At 38.9% G+C, this 18,041-nt stretch overlaps 1 protein-coding gene across 1 annotated transcript in view; it reads right to left on the bottom strand.

Moving 5' to 3' along the window:
- Positions 1-18,041, bottom strand: part of myo3b (myosin IIIB) — a gene marked incomplete at both ends in the record, with an annotated part of 144,724 nt that overhangs the window by 42,438 nt on the left and 84,245 nt on the right. The window contains 2 exons of the mRNA XM_079428644.1: positions 4,354-4,374; positions 4,858-4,937. Of these exons, the coding sequence (XP_079284770.1) occupies positions 4,354-4,374; positions 4,858-4,937 (101 nt within the window). The remainder of the gene's footprint in view (positions 1-4,353; positions 4,375-4,857; positions 4,938-18,041) is intronic.

Below are 18,041 nucleotides of genomic sequence, written 5' to 3' on the forward strand. Positions count from 1 at the left end.
TTATTTTTCTAAAAACAGCATGTATCTGTACAAACTGCATCATGCAAATTCATTCAAAATAACACTTTATAAAATTGTTACAGTATGTTGTCTAATGAGATCGGGTTGGTTTCACAGTTTTATCAATTATCACACTAGTAAAATCATAGCTTATGAGGCTATTATTGCAGAAATCTATAAGCATATTTGTTTGTAGACAGTGGGAGAGTGTGTCTGTGTGTGACGTTTAGCTATGAATTTTGCAATACAGTTATTTTCCTGTTTATTTTTGTAAACATGTTTTGTATAAAGTGCTATAAAAATAAATGTGAACTGACTTCACAACATATTTAATAACACTTTCCAATACAGTCCCATTAGTTCAAATTAGTTCATGCATCAACTAACATAAACTAACAATAAGCAATACTGTTACAGATTTTTTAATCTTTGTTAATGCTAATTAATACAACTGTTTATTGTCAGTTCATGTTATCCCAGGTCCAGTAAATAATAAAAACAGACATAATTATTGATTTTAATAATGGATTATTAAATGTTGAAATTATATTTAACTAAGATTAAGAAATGCTTTAGAAGTATTTTTGGTATACTTTATTTTGTTCCATATATTTACAATAAATTATGCATAATTACATGCAAGTAACCCTAAAAGCCAAACCCTAATTTGAACCCTAACCTTATATTAAGTAAATGTAGTTAATTAATATTACTCAGCACTTAAATGTATATAGTTACACTGTAACAAGAACACCTTAAAATAAAGTGTAACCATATGTTTTATTGTTAGTTCATGTTAACTAATGTAGTTAAGTAATGTTAAAAAAAATTAACCTTATTGGAAAGTGTTTTTATTTAAATCTACTACTATTGCCATTAATAACAATGATCAACTCATATTTATGTAAAGATTCAAAACAAGCGGTGATGATGGCGCAGTGGATAAGACACATGCCTTTGGTGTGAGAGACCCGGGTTCGAATCCACTGTGAGACACCAATGTGTCCCTGAGCAAGACACTTAACCCCTAGTTGCTCCAGAGGCGTGTGACCTCTGACATATATAGCAATTGTAAGTCGCTTTGGATAAAAGCGTCAGATAAATGTAAATGTAAAACAAGCACTTAAAACATCATGATCCAAGCATGATGGGTTGAATACTGCAGGGACGTGTTTTCACAATGAACTTCAGGCTTCCAACTGTTCTTAACAAGGACAAGACATGATGTGTATAACAGCCATCGCTACAACAGACCTCATGAATTTATCAAGGTGATACATAATTTAGAGCAGGTCTATACCAGCAAAGCTTCATATTCTATTTCATCTGCGTGTGCAGAGGTAGGTGTGTGTGATCTTTATGAGAAACTGAAGGGTTGGACATGAACCCTGACTGAGAGACAATCGAACTAACCCAGTGTTTTAATAAGACATCTGTCCCACTTCTGCTTACAAGCAGAACTTTGTAAAGTGTCTCATCTGTGACTGAAGCAGTTTAAAAGTAAAAAACTGCTTTTTTTGTGTCTAATTATATTTCTCTGATACAGCAGGTAGTCTGCAGGACTGTTTTAATCTTACACACAAAACAGAGGAAAAGGGAGAAATAATTATCCAGGGTTTTCCCTCATAAGAACAGCACCTCAGCACTGTAGTCAGTATGCATTACCACAGCAAATCCAGCTTTATGAAGTCCCCAATCTGAGTTAGACCTAATGAAATGTAACCTCACCTGGGGCTTCGCTGTTACTAAAGGGCTTTTATAGTGGAGAAATCGAATTCTTACACTTTTGAAACACATTTCAAAAATATTTACAATGAAACGCCAAGTAACACACTGAATTAAACATGACATTTTCAAGTATTAAGACTGAAAAAGTAAATACATCTTTCAGACAGTGCAAATAAAATATATTACTTTCTTTTCATTTATTTGTGAAATTCGCTAGAAATTTCTAAGTGAAAATTGTATCAAGGACATTCTTTCAGTGTATTGTCTTGTAAAACATCACTGTTTTACTTAAAACTTTGATTTGTTTTTAACAGTATATGTACTAAGGATGGGAGGATTCCCCGATTCGCTCAGTGCATCGGCATAAAAAGTTAACGATGTGATGCATTGGTTTAAAAAGTGTGCATCGGCTACAAGTTGGCATTTATATCGCGATGCATTGTTTCTAACATATTTTCATTGGTAAAAAACAATTTATTTATATATAATTACAAGTGGATGGCTATATGTATATTATTTAGAAAGTGACTAATGATCGGTGACTATTTTCTCCTCTCTAAACTGTTTCTCAATATGACGAATCACAACACCATGGAGACCTGAGGAAAAACGGGGATTAAAGTCCAAAACCTGACTTGAAATAACCTAACAAATCAATCGGGGCTAAAGCGGTTCCATAAACGACAAATTAAATTTACACAATTTTGTGCACGCTTATTCTTAAGCAGACCTTAATGTCGATATCTGTGCAGTTTAATGCATTTGAGACGTTGTGTTTTCCTCAGTGCATAACTGACATGTCACAGGTATTTCAATCATGACAACTCTCTGAAGATTTTAGCAGTGATGGATATGACAATGTTAATGTATTTGGTCTTGGCAAAATAGATCTGCTACACTGCTGCTGAATTGCTGCTGCTGTTGGTTATTGCTATAGCTGTAGACTATTGCTGCTGCAAGCAAGTAGAGGAACTTGCTACTGCCTATGCATATGGCGATACAGTGTCATGAGTATTTGAGACATACTGCTGCTGCACAAATAGCATATAAAATAACCCCGTAGCAGATCTATACAGGTGGAGCTGGGGAAGGTGGAGGGCTTCAGAGATACTCTGAAAGCATGCTGCAGGAATCTCAAGTGAATACTAGCCAGCCATATAAATGCAAGACAGTAAGCTCATTGGCTGCATATGCAGCATGAACCAATCAGCTTGTGCCAAGTCATTTAACTCTTTGAATATCATCAGTTATGTTAACAACCTGTCAGCTGGTGCCATCTAGAGTTTCATGACTGAATTATTTATATTTTTCATCTGTAAATGTTAGAAAGTCATGCAAACATATCCATTTTGCTGTCAGGAGTGCCATGCGAGAGCAACGAGAGCTGCTGCACGCATGCGCGCTAAACAGACGGAGCCCAATCGAATAAGAGCGCAATAATTCTGAGTAAAATATAGCTCAGCTTAGCCTGACAGTTAAACTGCCTTAGACCAGGTTAGTTTCCCAGCATAAGTTGTCACAGTGAATAAGCTTGATCTAGGCCTATGTTAAATTTGCTTTATGGAACAAAATCATTTGACAATGAGTCAGACTAAATGAAGTAAGCCTGGCTTATTTGGTTAACTTGTTTTATGAAACAGGCCTCAGGACATTAAAAGTGATCATATTACTGCATTGCATCATATTGCATCGAATCGCATTGTGTTGAGTTGAATCAAATTGAATCGAAATCGAATCGCACTGCATCGTAAAAAGGGGTGAATCGTATCGTATCGCATTGCATCGGTACCTGCTTCATACTGTATGTATCTTTAATGTATCATATTCTTGGCTGTGCATCGAGATGCGTATCATATCGGCCTGAGTCATGAGATGCACATCCCTACTATATACAGTACAACATTTCTATTGCTAGTCAATGACAGGTGGAATTAGGGAAGGGACAATCTCAATTTAGAGATTTGAATGGACAAAAAAAGTTGTATTGAAAGTAAGAACAATCATGTAACACTTTATTTTAGGGTCTCTTAACTAGTTGCTTATTAGCACGCATATTACTAGAATATTAGCCATTTATTAGTACTAATTAAGCACATATTAATGCCTTATTCTACATGACTTTATTCTACATCCCTAATCCTACCCAATACCTAAACTTAACAACTAACTTACTAACTATTAATATGCAGCAAATTATGAATTTATTGAGGGAAAAGTCGTAGTTAATAGTGAATAAGTGATAGTGATTCTGAGTAAAATATACATTTTACTAAAATATTTGCTGTTGGACATTAAATGTGTCTTTTGTAAAATTTTAAACCTACGTATAAGTGATTGTTTTTTATGATAGCAGTGACTGTAAAGGGACTATTGTAATAGGTATATCAAATGTAAGGCAGCCAAATGTAAATGTAAGCCATGTAGAATAAGGCATTAATATGTGCTTAATTACTACTAATAAATGGCTATAATTCTAGTAATATGCATGCTAATAAGCAACTAGTTAAGAGACCTTAAAATAAAGTGCTACCACTAAATCAAACCAGAAAGAGAAAATAAAGTAGTGAAAATTGCGTTAGAAAATACCAGGCTAATGAATATGAAGACAGATATGAAGATTCTTACCTTTAGCAGGTATTTAGGAGACTGAGAGGAGAAAGGGTGGTTGAGACAGTCAGATAATAGTTCAAAAGTGCAGAAGAGTGAAGAACAGAAGTATTTTACAATGAAAACCATGCAAATATGAGTTCAGAGTTTCTGTAGTAAATACACCGGCAAAATAATAACATCATATGCTTCATCAGTTGTAATATATTTAGTCAGAATTTGTAGCTGATGCAAAAGTATTTTTTATGTGGCTGATGAAGTAACTGGTGGTGGCCCATACAGTAACACCTGACTCTAACAAATTATATAAGAAAATTATATAAAAAGCTAATATCTAAGGTAAACGAATAAGTGTTGAGTTTATATCAAATTTGCACCTTTACTGAACAGATAAAACTGTACAAGAATCAGAAAAGAAACAGAATTATGTGATAATTCATGTTCATTTTCATCTGAAACGAACATAAAAATTAATAAGATATTTTGTGATGACTGTCTGAATGTAAAGAAGACAGCACAGACCTTATTTCTCCCACTGCTGAGCTGTGGAGGCAGAGATCTGGATGCTGCTGTCACTCTTGCCCTGGATGTGGCCAGGTTACCTACTCAGCGAAAGAAGAAACACAGATCAGTGACACATCAATCTTCCTTCTCTGAGGCACAAATGAATAAAACAACATAATGTAGAGATCTGAGCTTGCAACCCAAAGAATGCATGTTTGAACCCTGGAGGAGATCAGCTAAAAGACTAGTCTAGACTATAAATACAAAGACTACAGTCTTGATCCTTAATGCCAGATTGCTCTACCCTTAGGAACAGTGTCTGCGACAATACCAGATATAGCCAGTTATCAAACTCTCATTGCTTTCAAAATTAATGCAACATTTTGAATTTCTTTCTTTGTCTTCTTTTGTTTTTTGATGGCACTTGTAGTGTAAGTTTCAAAAGTTTCAAATAATAAAAGACTATTTAAAATAGTATATTTTTTAAGTTAAACTTTATTTATTATAATGGCTCGTTGTAATAAAACTATAGCCCTTGAAACTGGTAAAACCAACACAAGAGTCTCTACTTTTCTGGGCTAGTAGACTGCAACCATATGGCAGAAAATGACCTCCATTTACCCTCTAATTGAACTACATCAGTGTTTTGTGATGTAATATGGGGAGAGTACAACTCTTATTTAAGGCTAAAACCCTTTAACAGGCTGCCTCAATGAAGCCCGTGTTGTGACCTTGTGACCTATGCACTGTCTAATATCCAGTGCTGAGGATCAGGATCAGAGTGAGCCGTCACTGCCTCTCATCTCTCTTTCTCTCTGTCGTTAATACACTCTCTCTCTCTTTCTGCTTCCTCTTTTCTCTCTTCCTTAAACACACACACACGTCTTCGGGATATGAAACCCCACTGTTGCATATGCAGCACCGTCTGAGCTTTTCAAAAGTTTCTGCACAAGATGTCCAAATGTTTTCCCTGGCTGGGTCTTCAGAGACTAAATTCTGATTAATGGTACTGAAGGAGCCTTTGAAGCCGGATTGGTGACATCAAAGTGCTAATCCATGGGTGGCAGGAGTTTTATAATGAGTGGGAAGCATTTTAGCACGTTTCAAAGGCTCCGGCGCATGAATAAACAATGGCAGCACAGATGTGCCACACACCTTTAGAAAAATACCCACCACAGAAACGCTAAGCAGAGTGCAACTGTAGCTGCAGCACTGCAGTGTGTGTGTGTGTGTGTGTGTGTGTGTGTGTGTGGAAGTCTGAAGGAATCTAAGGAAATGAAACATCTGTTGTTCTTGTAGTCTGCGCCCCAGTAATACACCAGATGACAGATTAGAATGGGTCAGAATGGGAAAGCAAGAGCTGATAGAATGTAAAAACTAACTTTAATGCAATGTAAGTCGCTTTGGATAAAAGCGTCTGCTAAATGTGTAAATGTAAGAAAACAATTATCGTTTTTCTTCCCATCACCACGCTGGTTTCGTAATGACCGTCTCGTGTGAACGAACATGCGTGGTTCCCAGCGTTCAGAGCAGATCACGTTTAATTGCTCTATTTGTCAGGGATTAATTGAGTTGTTTCAGATGTAACTATAGCTCAGGAATCCCACGCTCCTGCCAATGGGATTACACGTGTAGGCTGCTGCTGCTAAATGTTGTCTCTGCTGTAGTCTAAACCCTGACGCAGCACTGCTAGATGGGCCATGTGTAGCTCTTTTCCATTGACGGGTGCTGGAGCTGGAGCCGGTGCTCAGTCTCATCCTGTGCATTTACAAAATGGCCAAACCAGTTTCCACTGGTCTTAAACCAGCATTCAAAAATCTGTCTACACTGCAATAAACTCATGCAATTTTTTTTAATGATGCACAGCTATTCCGGCTGCATTATCTTTCCTGTTCAGTTAAAATAAAATCATTTTTGTGAACACCATAAGATGGCATTGATTGGTATAAATGTGATGAACCACAAATTAGCTTAAATTAATTGTAAATTACGAGTAGGTTAAGTTTAGATGACTAGAAAATTTGATTTAGACTTGCATTCTGCATGTTCTCTTTAAAAGAAAAAAAAACAACTAACACTAGATTTTCTAATCGTTTTGTATTCTATTTGTTTTCTTTCTATTTAATATACAATTAACAAAAGCAAAAAAGGCCTCTAACACTAGCTTGCTAAATGACTAAATGTAAATGTAAAAGCAGCTTCTGATGGCATAAAGACGCTGAATCGATTTATTTGGATGTTAAAATGTATTAATTCTGCGATACAGAATGTTTGTTTGCTTACAGTAAATTTACCCAGTAAATTGTAAACATTAAATTATATTTTAGTTTACTATAAATGCTTATCAGTACATTTGACAGTACACTTTAAATATAAAGTAATTATGAACTTACATATAAAGATAAACTAAAGTCCTACTTAAAAGGGTCAAACAAAAATGTACATTATAATAATTTTTTTATTTAATTGTAAACAACATGGGGGAAGTTGTGGCCTAATGGTTAGAGAGTCGGACTTGTAATCCAAAGGTTGCGGGTTCGAGTCCCGGCCGGCAGGAATTGTAGGTGGGGGGAGTGAATGTCCAGCGCCCTCTCCACCCTCAATACCACGACTGAGGTGCCCTTGAGCAAGGCACCGAACCCCCAACTGCTCCCCGGGCGCTACAGCATAAAATGGCTGCCCACTGCTCCGGGTGTATGCTCACGGTGTGTGTGTGTTCACTGCTGTGTGTGTGCACGTTGGATGGGTTAAATGCAGAGCACGAATTCCGAGTATGGGTCACCATACTTGGCTGAATGTCACTTCACTTCAACATGTCAGTGTCCAAAAGCATTGCATTCAGTTTGCACTTAAGTATTATTTCTGTATAAGTACTTTTTTTAAAGTGAAATGTTGAAAAGTCTTAACAATATTAAATAGCATTAATAAAACTGACAAACAACAAATTAAACTTTCATTATTATAATTGCTCATTGTAATAAAATGGTAGCTGTCACAAACTCGGCCTCTGTGGCCCTCCCTGAACGCCACCGGAGGGCACCATCATCGGAATATTAACTGAACTGCATTTCCCACAATGCTCTGTACCTGAGACTGATTGCGGCACAGGTGTTTTCCATCACTGTTTCCCATATAAACTGCAACCTCCAGTCACACTTCGTGAAGTCTTGTATTGCCCTGGCTTACACCTCTAAGCGGTTAGTCTGTGTTTATTGATCTTATTATTAAAGCTGCAAATGGATCCCCCGTGCCTCAGACCCATCATTACAGAAGACTTCGCCACCTCAAGATCCAGCAGTCGTTTCTCAGCTCACCACCGAGGTATCTTCTCAAGCCTCTATGCTAGCAGCTCATCATCAGCAACTGCAGCATCTCACTTCCGTCACGGAGCAGCTGAGCAAAACACTCCAGGCTTTGTGCAGCACTGCGCCGTCAGCTACACCGACCTCCCCACTGGCCATTCAAAGTCCCAGCCAGCCTGTGACCAGTCCACGCCTGGCGTTTCCCGAGAAATATGACGGCGCTCCCAACAAGTGTAAGGGTTTTCTTCTCCAATGCACAGTATTTATGAACCAACAAACCCTTCTCTACCCCACTGAGGACAGTCGTGTCTCTTTTGTATGTTCATTACTGACGGGGAGAGCGCTAGACTGGGCCACGGCGGTGTGGGAGGGTGGTAATATGACTTTCCCTTCCTTCAGAAGTTATATGAAACAATTTTGTGATGTGTTTGAACATTCTGTTGATGGAAAGGAGGTTGGAGAGCAACTACTAGCCCTACGTCAGGGAAGCAGCACAACGGCTGATTACGCACTCACCTTTCGAACTCTCGCTGCACAAACTGGTTGGGATAAGGATCCTCTTAAGCTTCTGTTCTGCAAGGGTCTCTCGACTGAGCTCCAATCAGAATTGGCCTGCCGCGATGAGGGTAGAACACTTGAGCAGTTTATCGAACTCGCCATTCGCATTGACAACTTGATGCACTTCAAGACGCCCCTCACGCCATTCCTCCACACTGCCCTCTGCTGTCACATTGCGAACTACGCCAGAGCCCGAGCCTATGCAGGTGGGCGTGACCCATCTCACATCAGAGGAGAGACAGCGCCGACGCCGTGAGAATCTATGCCTCTACTGCGGTCTGTCAGGCCATATGAGAATCTCCTGTCTCACGAGACCAGCCCTCCTGGGTTCATCCTTGGTGAGTTCTAATCCGTCTAACTTATCCACACTCGAAGTTCCAGTAACTATCATGTTTGAGAACTCCCAATTAGATTCTCTGGCTTCGACTCTGGGACAGCAGGTAATTTCATTGATGTTAACTTTGCTAAGACACATTCTCTTCCCCTCATTCCATGTGAATCCGCTGTGGCAGTGGCAGCGATAGACGGCTGTCCCCTGGGCACGGGGCACGTTAAATTCATCACCAAGGACATTACATTGAGGACAGGCTCTCTTCACACAGAAAGCATACGCATGTTCGCCATAGAATCACCCCAGAAACCATTAATCCTCGGCTTGCCTTGGCTGGAGAAACACAACCCCTGCATATCATGGTCCACACGTCAGATCGTTCAGTGGTCAGAGACATGTCACAAGAACTGCCTTATTGCCTCAGTTTCACTCACCTGTTACTTTTGAATCCCTTCCCAAGGAAGATCCAGCTCTTCAGGGGTTACCAGCCGAATACCATGATTTATGTGAAGCTTTCAGCAGATCTAAAGCCACTCAACTTCCACCTCATCGTCCCAGCAATTGCGCTATTGACCTTCTCCCTGGGGCAGTACCCACTAAGGGCCATATTTTCCCTCTATCACAACAAGAGTCTGAAGCCATGAAGGCTTACATTGAGGAGGAGCTAGCCAAGGGTTTCATTAAACCATCCACATCACCAGCGTCAGCAGGCTTCTTCTTTGTCAAGAAGGATGGAGGATTACGCCCCTGCATTGACTTCATTGAAGTGACGGTAGTCACAGTCAAGTTCCGCTACCCTCTGCCACTGGTTCCTGCCGACTTAGAAATGCTCCGTTCAGCAAAATACTTCACCAAGCTTGACCTTCGCAATGCACACAATCTTATCCGCATCAGAGAGGGGGATGAGTGGAATATCGGGTTATGCTGTTCGGGCTTTTCAACAGTCCGTCAGTCTTTCAGGCATTCATCAATGATGTGTTCCGGGACATGTTGGGTCAGTGGTTTATTGTTTGTTTATATTGACGACATATTAATTTACTCTGACACATTTGAATCCCATGTGCAACATGTAAGAGCAGTTCTAAGACGCCTCATCGATCATGAGTTGTATGCCAAGATGGAGAAATGCGAGTTTCATCAGACTTTGACATCTTTCCTGGAATACATTATCAGTGCTGACGGGGTGGCGATGGATGAGAAAAAGATCAGCTCAGTGTTAAACTGGCCCATGCCCAAGACCACTAAAGATCTGCAGCATTTCCTGGAGTTTGCCAACTTCTAGCCGTACCATAGCCGCACCGCCAACGTCGTTGCTTAGGGGAGGCAAACGCTATCTCGACTGGTCCACAGCAGCATCAGAGGCTTTTCAGCAACTCCAGGAACGTTTCGATTATTCTTCACCCTGATCCAGAACTCGAATTCACGGATGAGGTGGATGCCTTTAACACAGGCATTGGAGCCATCTTGTCTCAACGTCAAGGTAACTCAGCTAAACTCTATCCATGTGCTTATTTCTCCAGGAAACTCACCGCTGCTGAGAGGCACTATGATGTTGGGGATCGAGAACTACTAGCCATGAAAGGGGCTTTCGAGGAGTGGAGGCATTGGCTAGAGGGCGCCAAACTACCTTTCATTGTACTCACGGATCACAGAGACCTGGAATACATCAGGTCAGCCAAACGCCTTAACTCCCGTCAAGCAAGATGGTCACTGTTCTTTTCCCGATTTAACTTTCATGTTACTTACCGTCATGGCTCAAAGAATGGTAAAGCTGATGCTCTCTCTAGGCAGTTTGAACTCACCACATCATCAAATGCTACCAATGAACCGGTCATCCCCACATCCCTCATTCCCGTACAATGGGACATCATGACAGAGATAACCGAGGCACAAGACGATGATCCCACGCCACCTGAATGCCCACCTAACTTAACTTATGTTCCTGTAGATATTCGACAACGCATCCTACGGTCATCCCGGCATCGCAGCTACTGTTCACCTTATTAACAACCGTTTCTGGTGGCCATTGGTACAGAAGGATGTTGCCATGTTCATCCAGCACTGCAACATTACCAAGTCATCTCATCAATGCCCAGCTGGTTTACTTCAACCTCTACCCATACCATCACCATCAATTTTGTTACTGACCTCCCTCGTTCCAGAAATCATACCACCATAGTGGGTACTGCTTAAATTGTGGCGATATTGTGTTTGTCAGGTCACATGCCAACCTGACAACCTACAAATTACTGTAGAAGAAATTCTGTTTATCTCTGCCTGTCATTTTTTCTTTACAGCTCTCTTTCTCTTTCTGCTCATGTCTGTCTGTCTGAGACTCTCCCCTCCTCTCTCTCTCATCTATGAGTGCAGATTATTAAAGGACATCTGTCAAAATGAATTAGTGCGAGTGGAACAAGCATGCAATGCATAAGTGCATTTTCACGCTGTTCACACAGACATCATGGTCTGATGAAGGGGATCTACCTTGAAGTCAGCTTATAACGCACCTACGCACACTGACACACACATACAGTATCTCTGTCTTACACACACACACACAGAGTGGAGCAGTGCCTCTTTATGCATGTATTTATTCACATAATGACTTCTTGATGTTTTGACACCCACATAGCAGTTCATGATACCTCCATATTGAATTGTGAAACTGCAAACCCCCCAATATTGAGTGTTCGACAAATATGGGGTTTTCAATGGTTGATTTCTAAACTACAACCCCCAACTCCAATTAAATCTATAAGCTTAACCCTGAAGCACAACATTATTTCTAACCCGTCACAGTAAGTTTTCTGTTCGTATAATTTGAATAGATAGTTGAGGAAAGCCTAGAATCACTCAGTTTGTGTGCCTTGTAATAAATCACACATTCTGAATGAAAAATGAATAGCCTAGCACACATCTCTTTCATGTTTAACGCAAACTCATTACATTACAAATGTTGGTTGCATTTTGTACCTATACCTCAGAGAGTACTGGGTAGCTTAAGGTTATAATTTTTATCTTGATATTAATGTGCTTGTCTCAATAATTAACGAGGTATCCTGACATAAAAATACTGATACTTATTTATACGATTACTAGTTATAAGTTTTAACTAGCAATTGTATTATTTATTTACCACGGTCAGTTAATTACAATTAAATTGCAATTAATAGTTTATTTTAAATAATTATAAAAGCTATCAAATAACTTGACTGCTGTCAGGGCTTGCCACACTGCTAGAGCTTCTCTGTATTCGCACTCATTTCTGATGCAAATTTTGAAATGTCACAACATGATGTCACACTTTTTTTTTGTCTTGCAATTAATTTACTCCTTGTAAAGCAGGGTTATTGGGACAACAGTGGAAGTGTTTAAATTCAACATTTTAATGACATTGCATGCGATCATAACTCATCAATGCTCTTGTGAAAAATAAGTAGACTTAGGTAGACTGTAGTTTACAGTTTAGTTTACAACGTATGCTGTTATTTAAAATTAAATGAAAACATATTCTAGTTTAAATGAATATTAAATGCAATTAGCTGAATTGAAGTGCTTCTTGTCCTACTTAAGTAGGACAAAAGTACATAATTACTTCATAATTATTCTATTGTCTGAAATATGGTTAAAGTGTACTGCTGAATGCACTGACAATCACTGATGGTAAATTAAAATATACTTTAAGTTGTTTCTATTGAAACTTTTATGTCATGTATTTAAATATATTTGTAATCACACGTGTAATGATAAAGTTGCAATTCAGCACATTTCAAATATATTAATATTAAACGTAATATCGAATGACTCAACACAGTTCAAATCAATCAAGTCCTTTAGAAGTATATCAGTCAACACATAAAAAGAATAAAACAACAACAACAAAATATTATCAAAACAATGATTTAAAATGATTTGTAATGATTTGTACTTTAAATTAAGCATTTTCATTTGACATTTTTTAAAGTGTACTTAAGTGTCATGAAAGTGGTGTTTTATTTCATTAACATTATCTGTAAGTAGTGTTTTATTTTTTTTAAATGCACTTTTAAGATTTGAAGTACACTTTCAAAAAGTGCACATCTGTATTACAAGGGTGTGGAATGGAATATCATTCTGTGCTCATAGAACACATTTTTTTATAATTTCTTTCCAGCATGTTCACACAATGAGAGCAAAAATGAGAGAAAAGTAGGTAAGGATAGAGCACAGTGACGCCATCAGATTCTGAGGACTACAACTTACTGCCTGTGGCTTAGAGATACAGAGACTTGAGAGGATACAGAGCCCTCAAGAGGCTGTGCTGAATCCCTCAGTCAAATATGTCAAATGTCACATGACAACGACATGAACGCAGCTATGGTCACAAATGGAGTATGAATGCAGCATTTCCAGAGAATGACCTATTGTATGCGTTATTTTGTTTACCATTGTTGCATTCACTCAATTAATAGACTTTTATACTGGAAATTACTCAAATACATTTAGAAAAATAATATTTTATGTATATTTACAAACTACTTCTAATATTAGCTTTGGGGAGCTTTTTTGTGATTTTTTTATTTATTGATTGATTTTAAAATTACTTAATTTAAAATGTAAAAAAACAACAAAAGCATTTCTGAACAGCAGTACATTTCTACCGAAAGACGTAGAATCTAAGAGAGAGGTCAGGACATAATGAAAGGAAATCGTGTGTGTGTGTGTTTGTGTGTCTGCGCACACTCTTCCCATCAGGTCAATCTGTCTGTTAAGTTACAGGCCTGTGAAAAAGGATGACACCCAGCATCTCTCCTCACATGTGCTTCTGACACAAGCTGCCGAATGGGAGATGGGGAAAAAAGAGAAAGAAAGCCCTGTGCATTCACTTTGAAAATTAAGCCCAGCAAGATTCTCCCAGAGAACAGCGGCCCAAGCTGCCACTTCTTTTGCCTTTCTATTGACCAGAATAGTCAATGTGCCCTGGATTATAAAGCAATCCCTGCTTCAGTATGACACCTTTCATTCCAGCGTATGTGTGTGAAGCCCAGGAACGAGCTGTCGGCACAGAGGACAATCAAAGTTGTCAGACAGCAGTCTACACGAGCTGACTTCTGCTGTGGAAAGCACCTTCGTATCTCCTGGCTTTTCCTTATACTTCATCTCTTATTCATACACTCTCTGCTCTTTTGAATAAATATGACATATTCTCGAAACTTAGCTCGGAAGGCAGGCAAATGTGATTGTTCCAGTCCGAGATACCCTGCCACCATCTCCCCTCTCCGTTCAGCGCTTGACCAGAGGCGGTTTGAGCTGTCCATTTGAGAGTCACGTTAGTTCTGTCCACTGTAAAGGGCTTTAATCAGGAGATGGTCTGCTGGGCCAGTTTAGTGTGACTAAGCAGCAATATCACAGTCGGAAAAGCAGCAAGGGATTTTGTCAACCTAACACAGCACTGCCCCGAGGTCAAGCTGAAGTTAAAAAGTGGTTCTCCTATTTGAAAGATTGTAATACTCGTGAGAGTACAACACTCAATAGGATGACTAATCTACAGTAGGATCTTCTACACTCCACAGTGAATGCAACAAAGTGAGTACTGAAAATAAAAACCCTGATATACACTTTTCTTCTTCATTTAGGGGTAAAAGGAATATCAAAATGTCAAATTTACATCCAGATTTACACTTCCCAGCAGAACATTGCCCAGAGCATCACATTCCCTCCACTGGCTTGTCGTTGTCCCATGCATCCCAGTGCCATCACTTCCCCATGTAAATGGTGCACTCGTAATGTAAAAGAAAATGGGACTCATCAGACCAGGCCGCATTCTTCCACTGTTCCACGTGCCCATTGTAGGAGCTTTTGATGGATGCACTGTGTGTTGTGACACATTCCTCCCATAACCATCATTACCTGTGCCACAGTGGACCTTCTGTTTGTTCGCACCAGGCGGGATAGACTTTGATGCCCTCATGCATTGATGAGCCTTGGGTGCACAACGCCCTGTCGTTGGTTTGTCGTTTGTTCCTCCTCAGACTGCCTTGCAATTTCAGATACACTCTGACACCTTCCCATAGAAATTTGGGCCTTGTTAAAGTCACTCAGATCTTTATTTCTACCAATTTCTCTGGCATCCAACACACTGACTGTTTGCTTACCATCTAATCTACCCAGACCTTAAAGGGGTCATATGATGTGATTTCAAGTTTTCCTTTCTCTTTGGAGTGTTAAAAGCTGATTGTGCATAGATAAGATCCCTGAAGTTGCAAAGACTAAAGTCTCAAAACCAAAGAGATATTCTTTATCAAAGTTAAGACTCTGCCACGCCCCCACATATCTACGTCACGATGTGGAAATATTTGCGTAATGCCGCCCAAATGATCATGCAAAGAAAGAAGGTGTGGTTTCAGAAACCGCAGTAGTGTTGATGCAGCCAGGGACAGGGAGACGCCGTGTGTTTCTAGGCAAAAGCAAAAGCACTTTATTTGGCCTTCCGAAAGTAGATGCATTTAGGAATCATTAAGAATACTTACAACAGAACAGCACAACTCAGATGTTATCACAACGCATTTTATGGACAACCGTTTCGTGAACCTAGGGGAGGAGGTCATTCTGACTTTGCTATGACAATCTGGCGCCTCTGAATCAGCGACTGTAAGAAAGTTTTGTTATAAGTTTAAGTATTTGCTATTGACTGTTCAAATGCGAAGTTTTGCGCGTTGTGTGTGTGTGAGTGCGTGTGTGTGTGAGAGAGAGAGCGAGAGAGAGAGGGTCACATCACAGCATGTCAGCTACCTTGTGTGTAAAAGCATACGAACATCATCACTGTGTCTGTCACGCAACTCTGTTCCCCTCTCGGGTTTGAACTGATGGTAAAACTAAATACATTATTAACGGTCTTTACTTTTGTTTTGAAAGCTGAAGCTCACGATTATGGAAAGGGGCGTTACATTTCACAGGATTACAGGATTATTGGTTAAAATGACTATCTTGTTTTTTTTTCATGGGTACTTGGAAGTGGGAGTTTTGTTATTATAATGGGTTCTGTTGTCTACTGTCACGTTGTATAATTCATACTGGATGATTGTCACTCGTCATTTGCCGATTTCGGGCATTTGTCAGCGATTTCACAAAACCTTAATTGTTCACAAAACATAAAGAAATGTAAAGGAGTTTTCTTATACAACTGCGCAAATCTAATCACATTCAGACCTCACTAAGTTTAGACATGTAAATGTCAATAATCAGTCTGACTCGACTCATATGGTCCATATGTACAAACTGCTCAACAATCCATGCTGCACTCTGCAATTTCCTATACAGCAAAAACACCATCAGTTCCTCTCCGGAGACATCGAGAGCAACCATCTCTATCTGACAGTAACCAGAACAGCATACGGTTCTGTTCTAATGCACAGATGTTCTATGCAAATCCACTGGAGGGCCGCACAGAGGAGCATATACATGCAGTGTGGCCACAGGCCTGCAGTAAAAGTCCCATGGAGTTTTCTAGAACAGGGCCAAACCAAACACCTCCAACCCCCAAATCCACACAAGAGCTCTGGCTTTAGGGGAATTTGTTCATGCAAATATAATCCATTTCCTCTGACAAAACAGCACCACATGGACTGCAGGCCGACCCCAGACCCAAACCAGAGGTCTGAACTCAGAACACGGCCTTCTAATGGGCATCAGTGTTTATTCTGCCGTTTCAAAGGTTTGAAGAGACATCTAACCTCTGTGCAACTTCTTACATTGCTAAATCCTAATATAACATTACTGTGACATTTCTTATAATAACACAGGGCAGTTCATTCCCCTCAGTCTCTGAGTTACAGATTTTCCTGAAACTTTAACCGTCCTAAAAATCTGAATAAACTGGAATTCATCAGGGTAACTAGTAGGCTTTTCACACTGTTTCACCTTGGGTTAAGGCCAATTTTAACTACATTTTACACATGAAAGGGTGTTAGGATGTCTTTTAATGTCTTTAACACGACAACTGAATGTTTCTGAGGTGCTAACCCTGAATTGCTATGCCAAATGTATAAAGTGTAAAGAAAAGTGCTAGTGCTAGAACAGTTTAGTGGTACGGCAAGTTGTTTAGCACCAATCATGGTTTCATTTATTTTGATGGTGCCTTTAACACATTCTGTTGACTATAAGTAACATTGCACCTACATTTCTACTAACTCTCATTAGAGTGTCAGTAGTGTATTAGTAGACTGATAGGGTTAGAATAAGTTGACATGTACTTAAAGTCAGTAGAAGATATGAAGCAGACAGTCTACTAATACTCTAATGAGAGTTAGTTGACATGTAGTTGCAACATTACTTAGTATCAACAGAATGTTCAAAAGGGACCATCAAAATAAAGTGTTACCCCATAAACTAAACAATGCTTTTCTCTCATTTTTTAAACTAACACTGCTGTTAGTTTCAGCACCTGATGGAAGTGTGTCAAAATATACCAGTGCTATGCTCAGTCTAAAACTATTCCATTGTGTGAAAAATAAGGACACTTTAGCATACTTAAAAGTAGTACTTTTTAATATAATAAACTTAAATAGGAAGTTCAGACTGAAAGTTGTTTTTTTTTTTTCTGGCATTAAAGTGCATACTTAGTTAAACTTAAAGTTAATTTAAAGTTAAACTTATTATTATTTTTTGTCCCACTTAAGCAGGACTTAAGTAAATTTTTATGTGTAATTTTATAATTACTTCTTGTCTTTGAAATATTGTTAAAATGCATTTATTGAACTAAACTACTGTTTACTATGACTACATGCAAATTGAAACTGTATGTCATGTATTTAAATATATATGCAATTTAGTAGATTTAAAATATATTCACTTTAAATATAATATCAAATAACATACTACAGTTAAAATTATGATAATGTATGTTACATGTGCTTTATTATGTTAAGCAACACATTAAATATGTAAGTTTACTTCTTTAAAGCACAACAATATCTTAATAAAACTATGACTTAAAATGTACTAAAAATAGGCCTACAACTTTTAATTTGACA

The sequence above is a fragment of the Barbus barbus genome (assembly GCF_936440315.1).
Source record: "Barbus barbus genome assembly, chromosome: 11".
Classification (NCBI taxonomy): domain Eukaryota; kingdom Metazoa; phylum Chordata; class Actinopteri; order Cypriniformes; family Cyprinidae; genus Barbus; species Barbus barbus.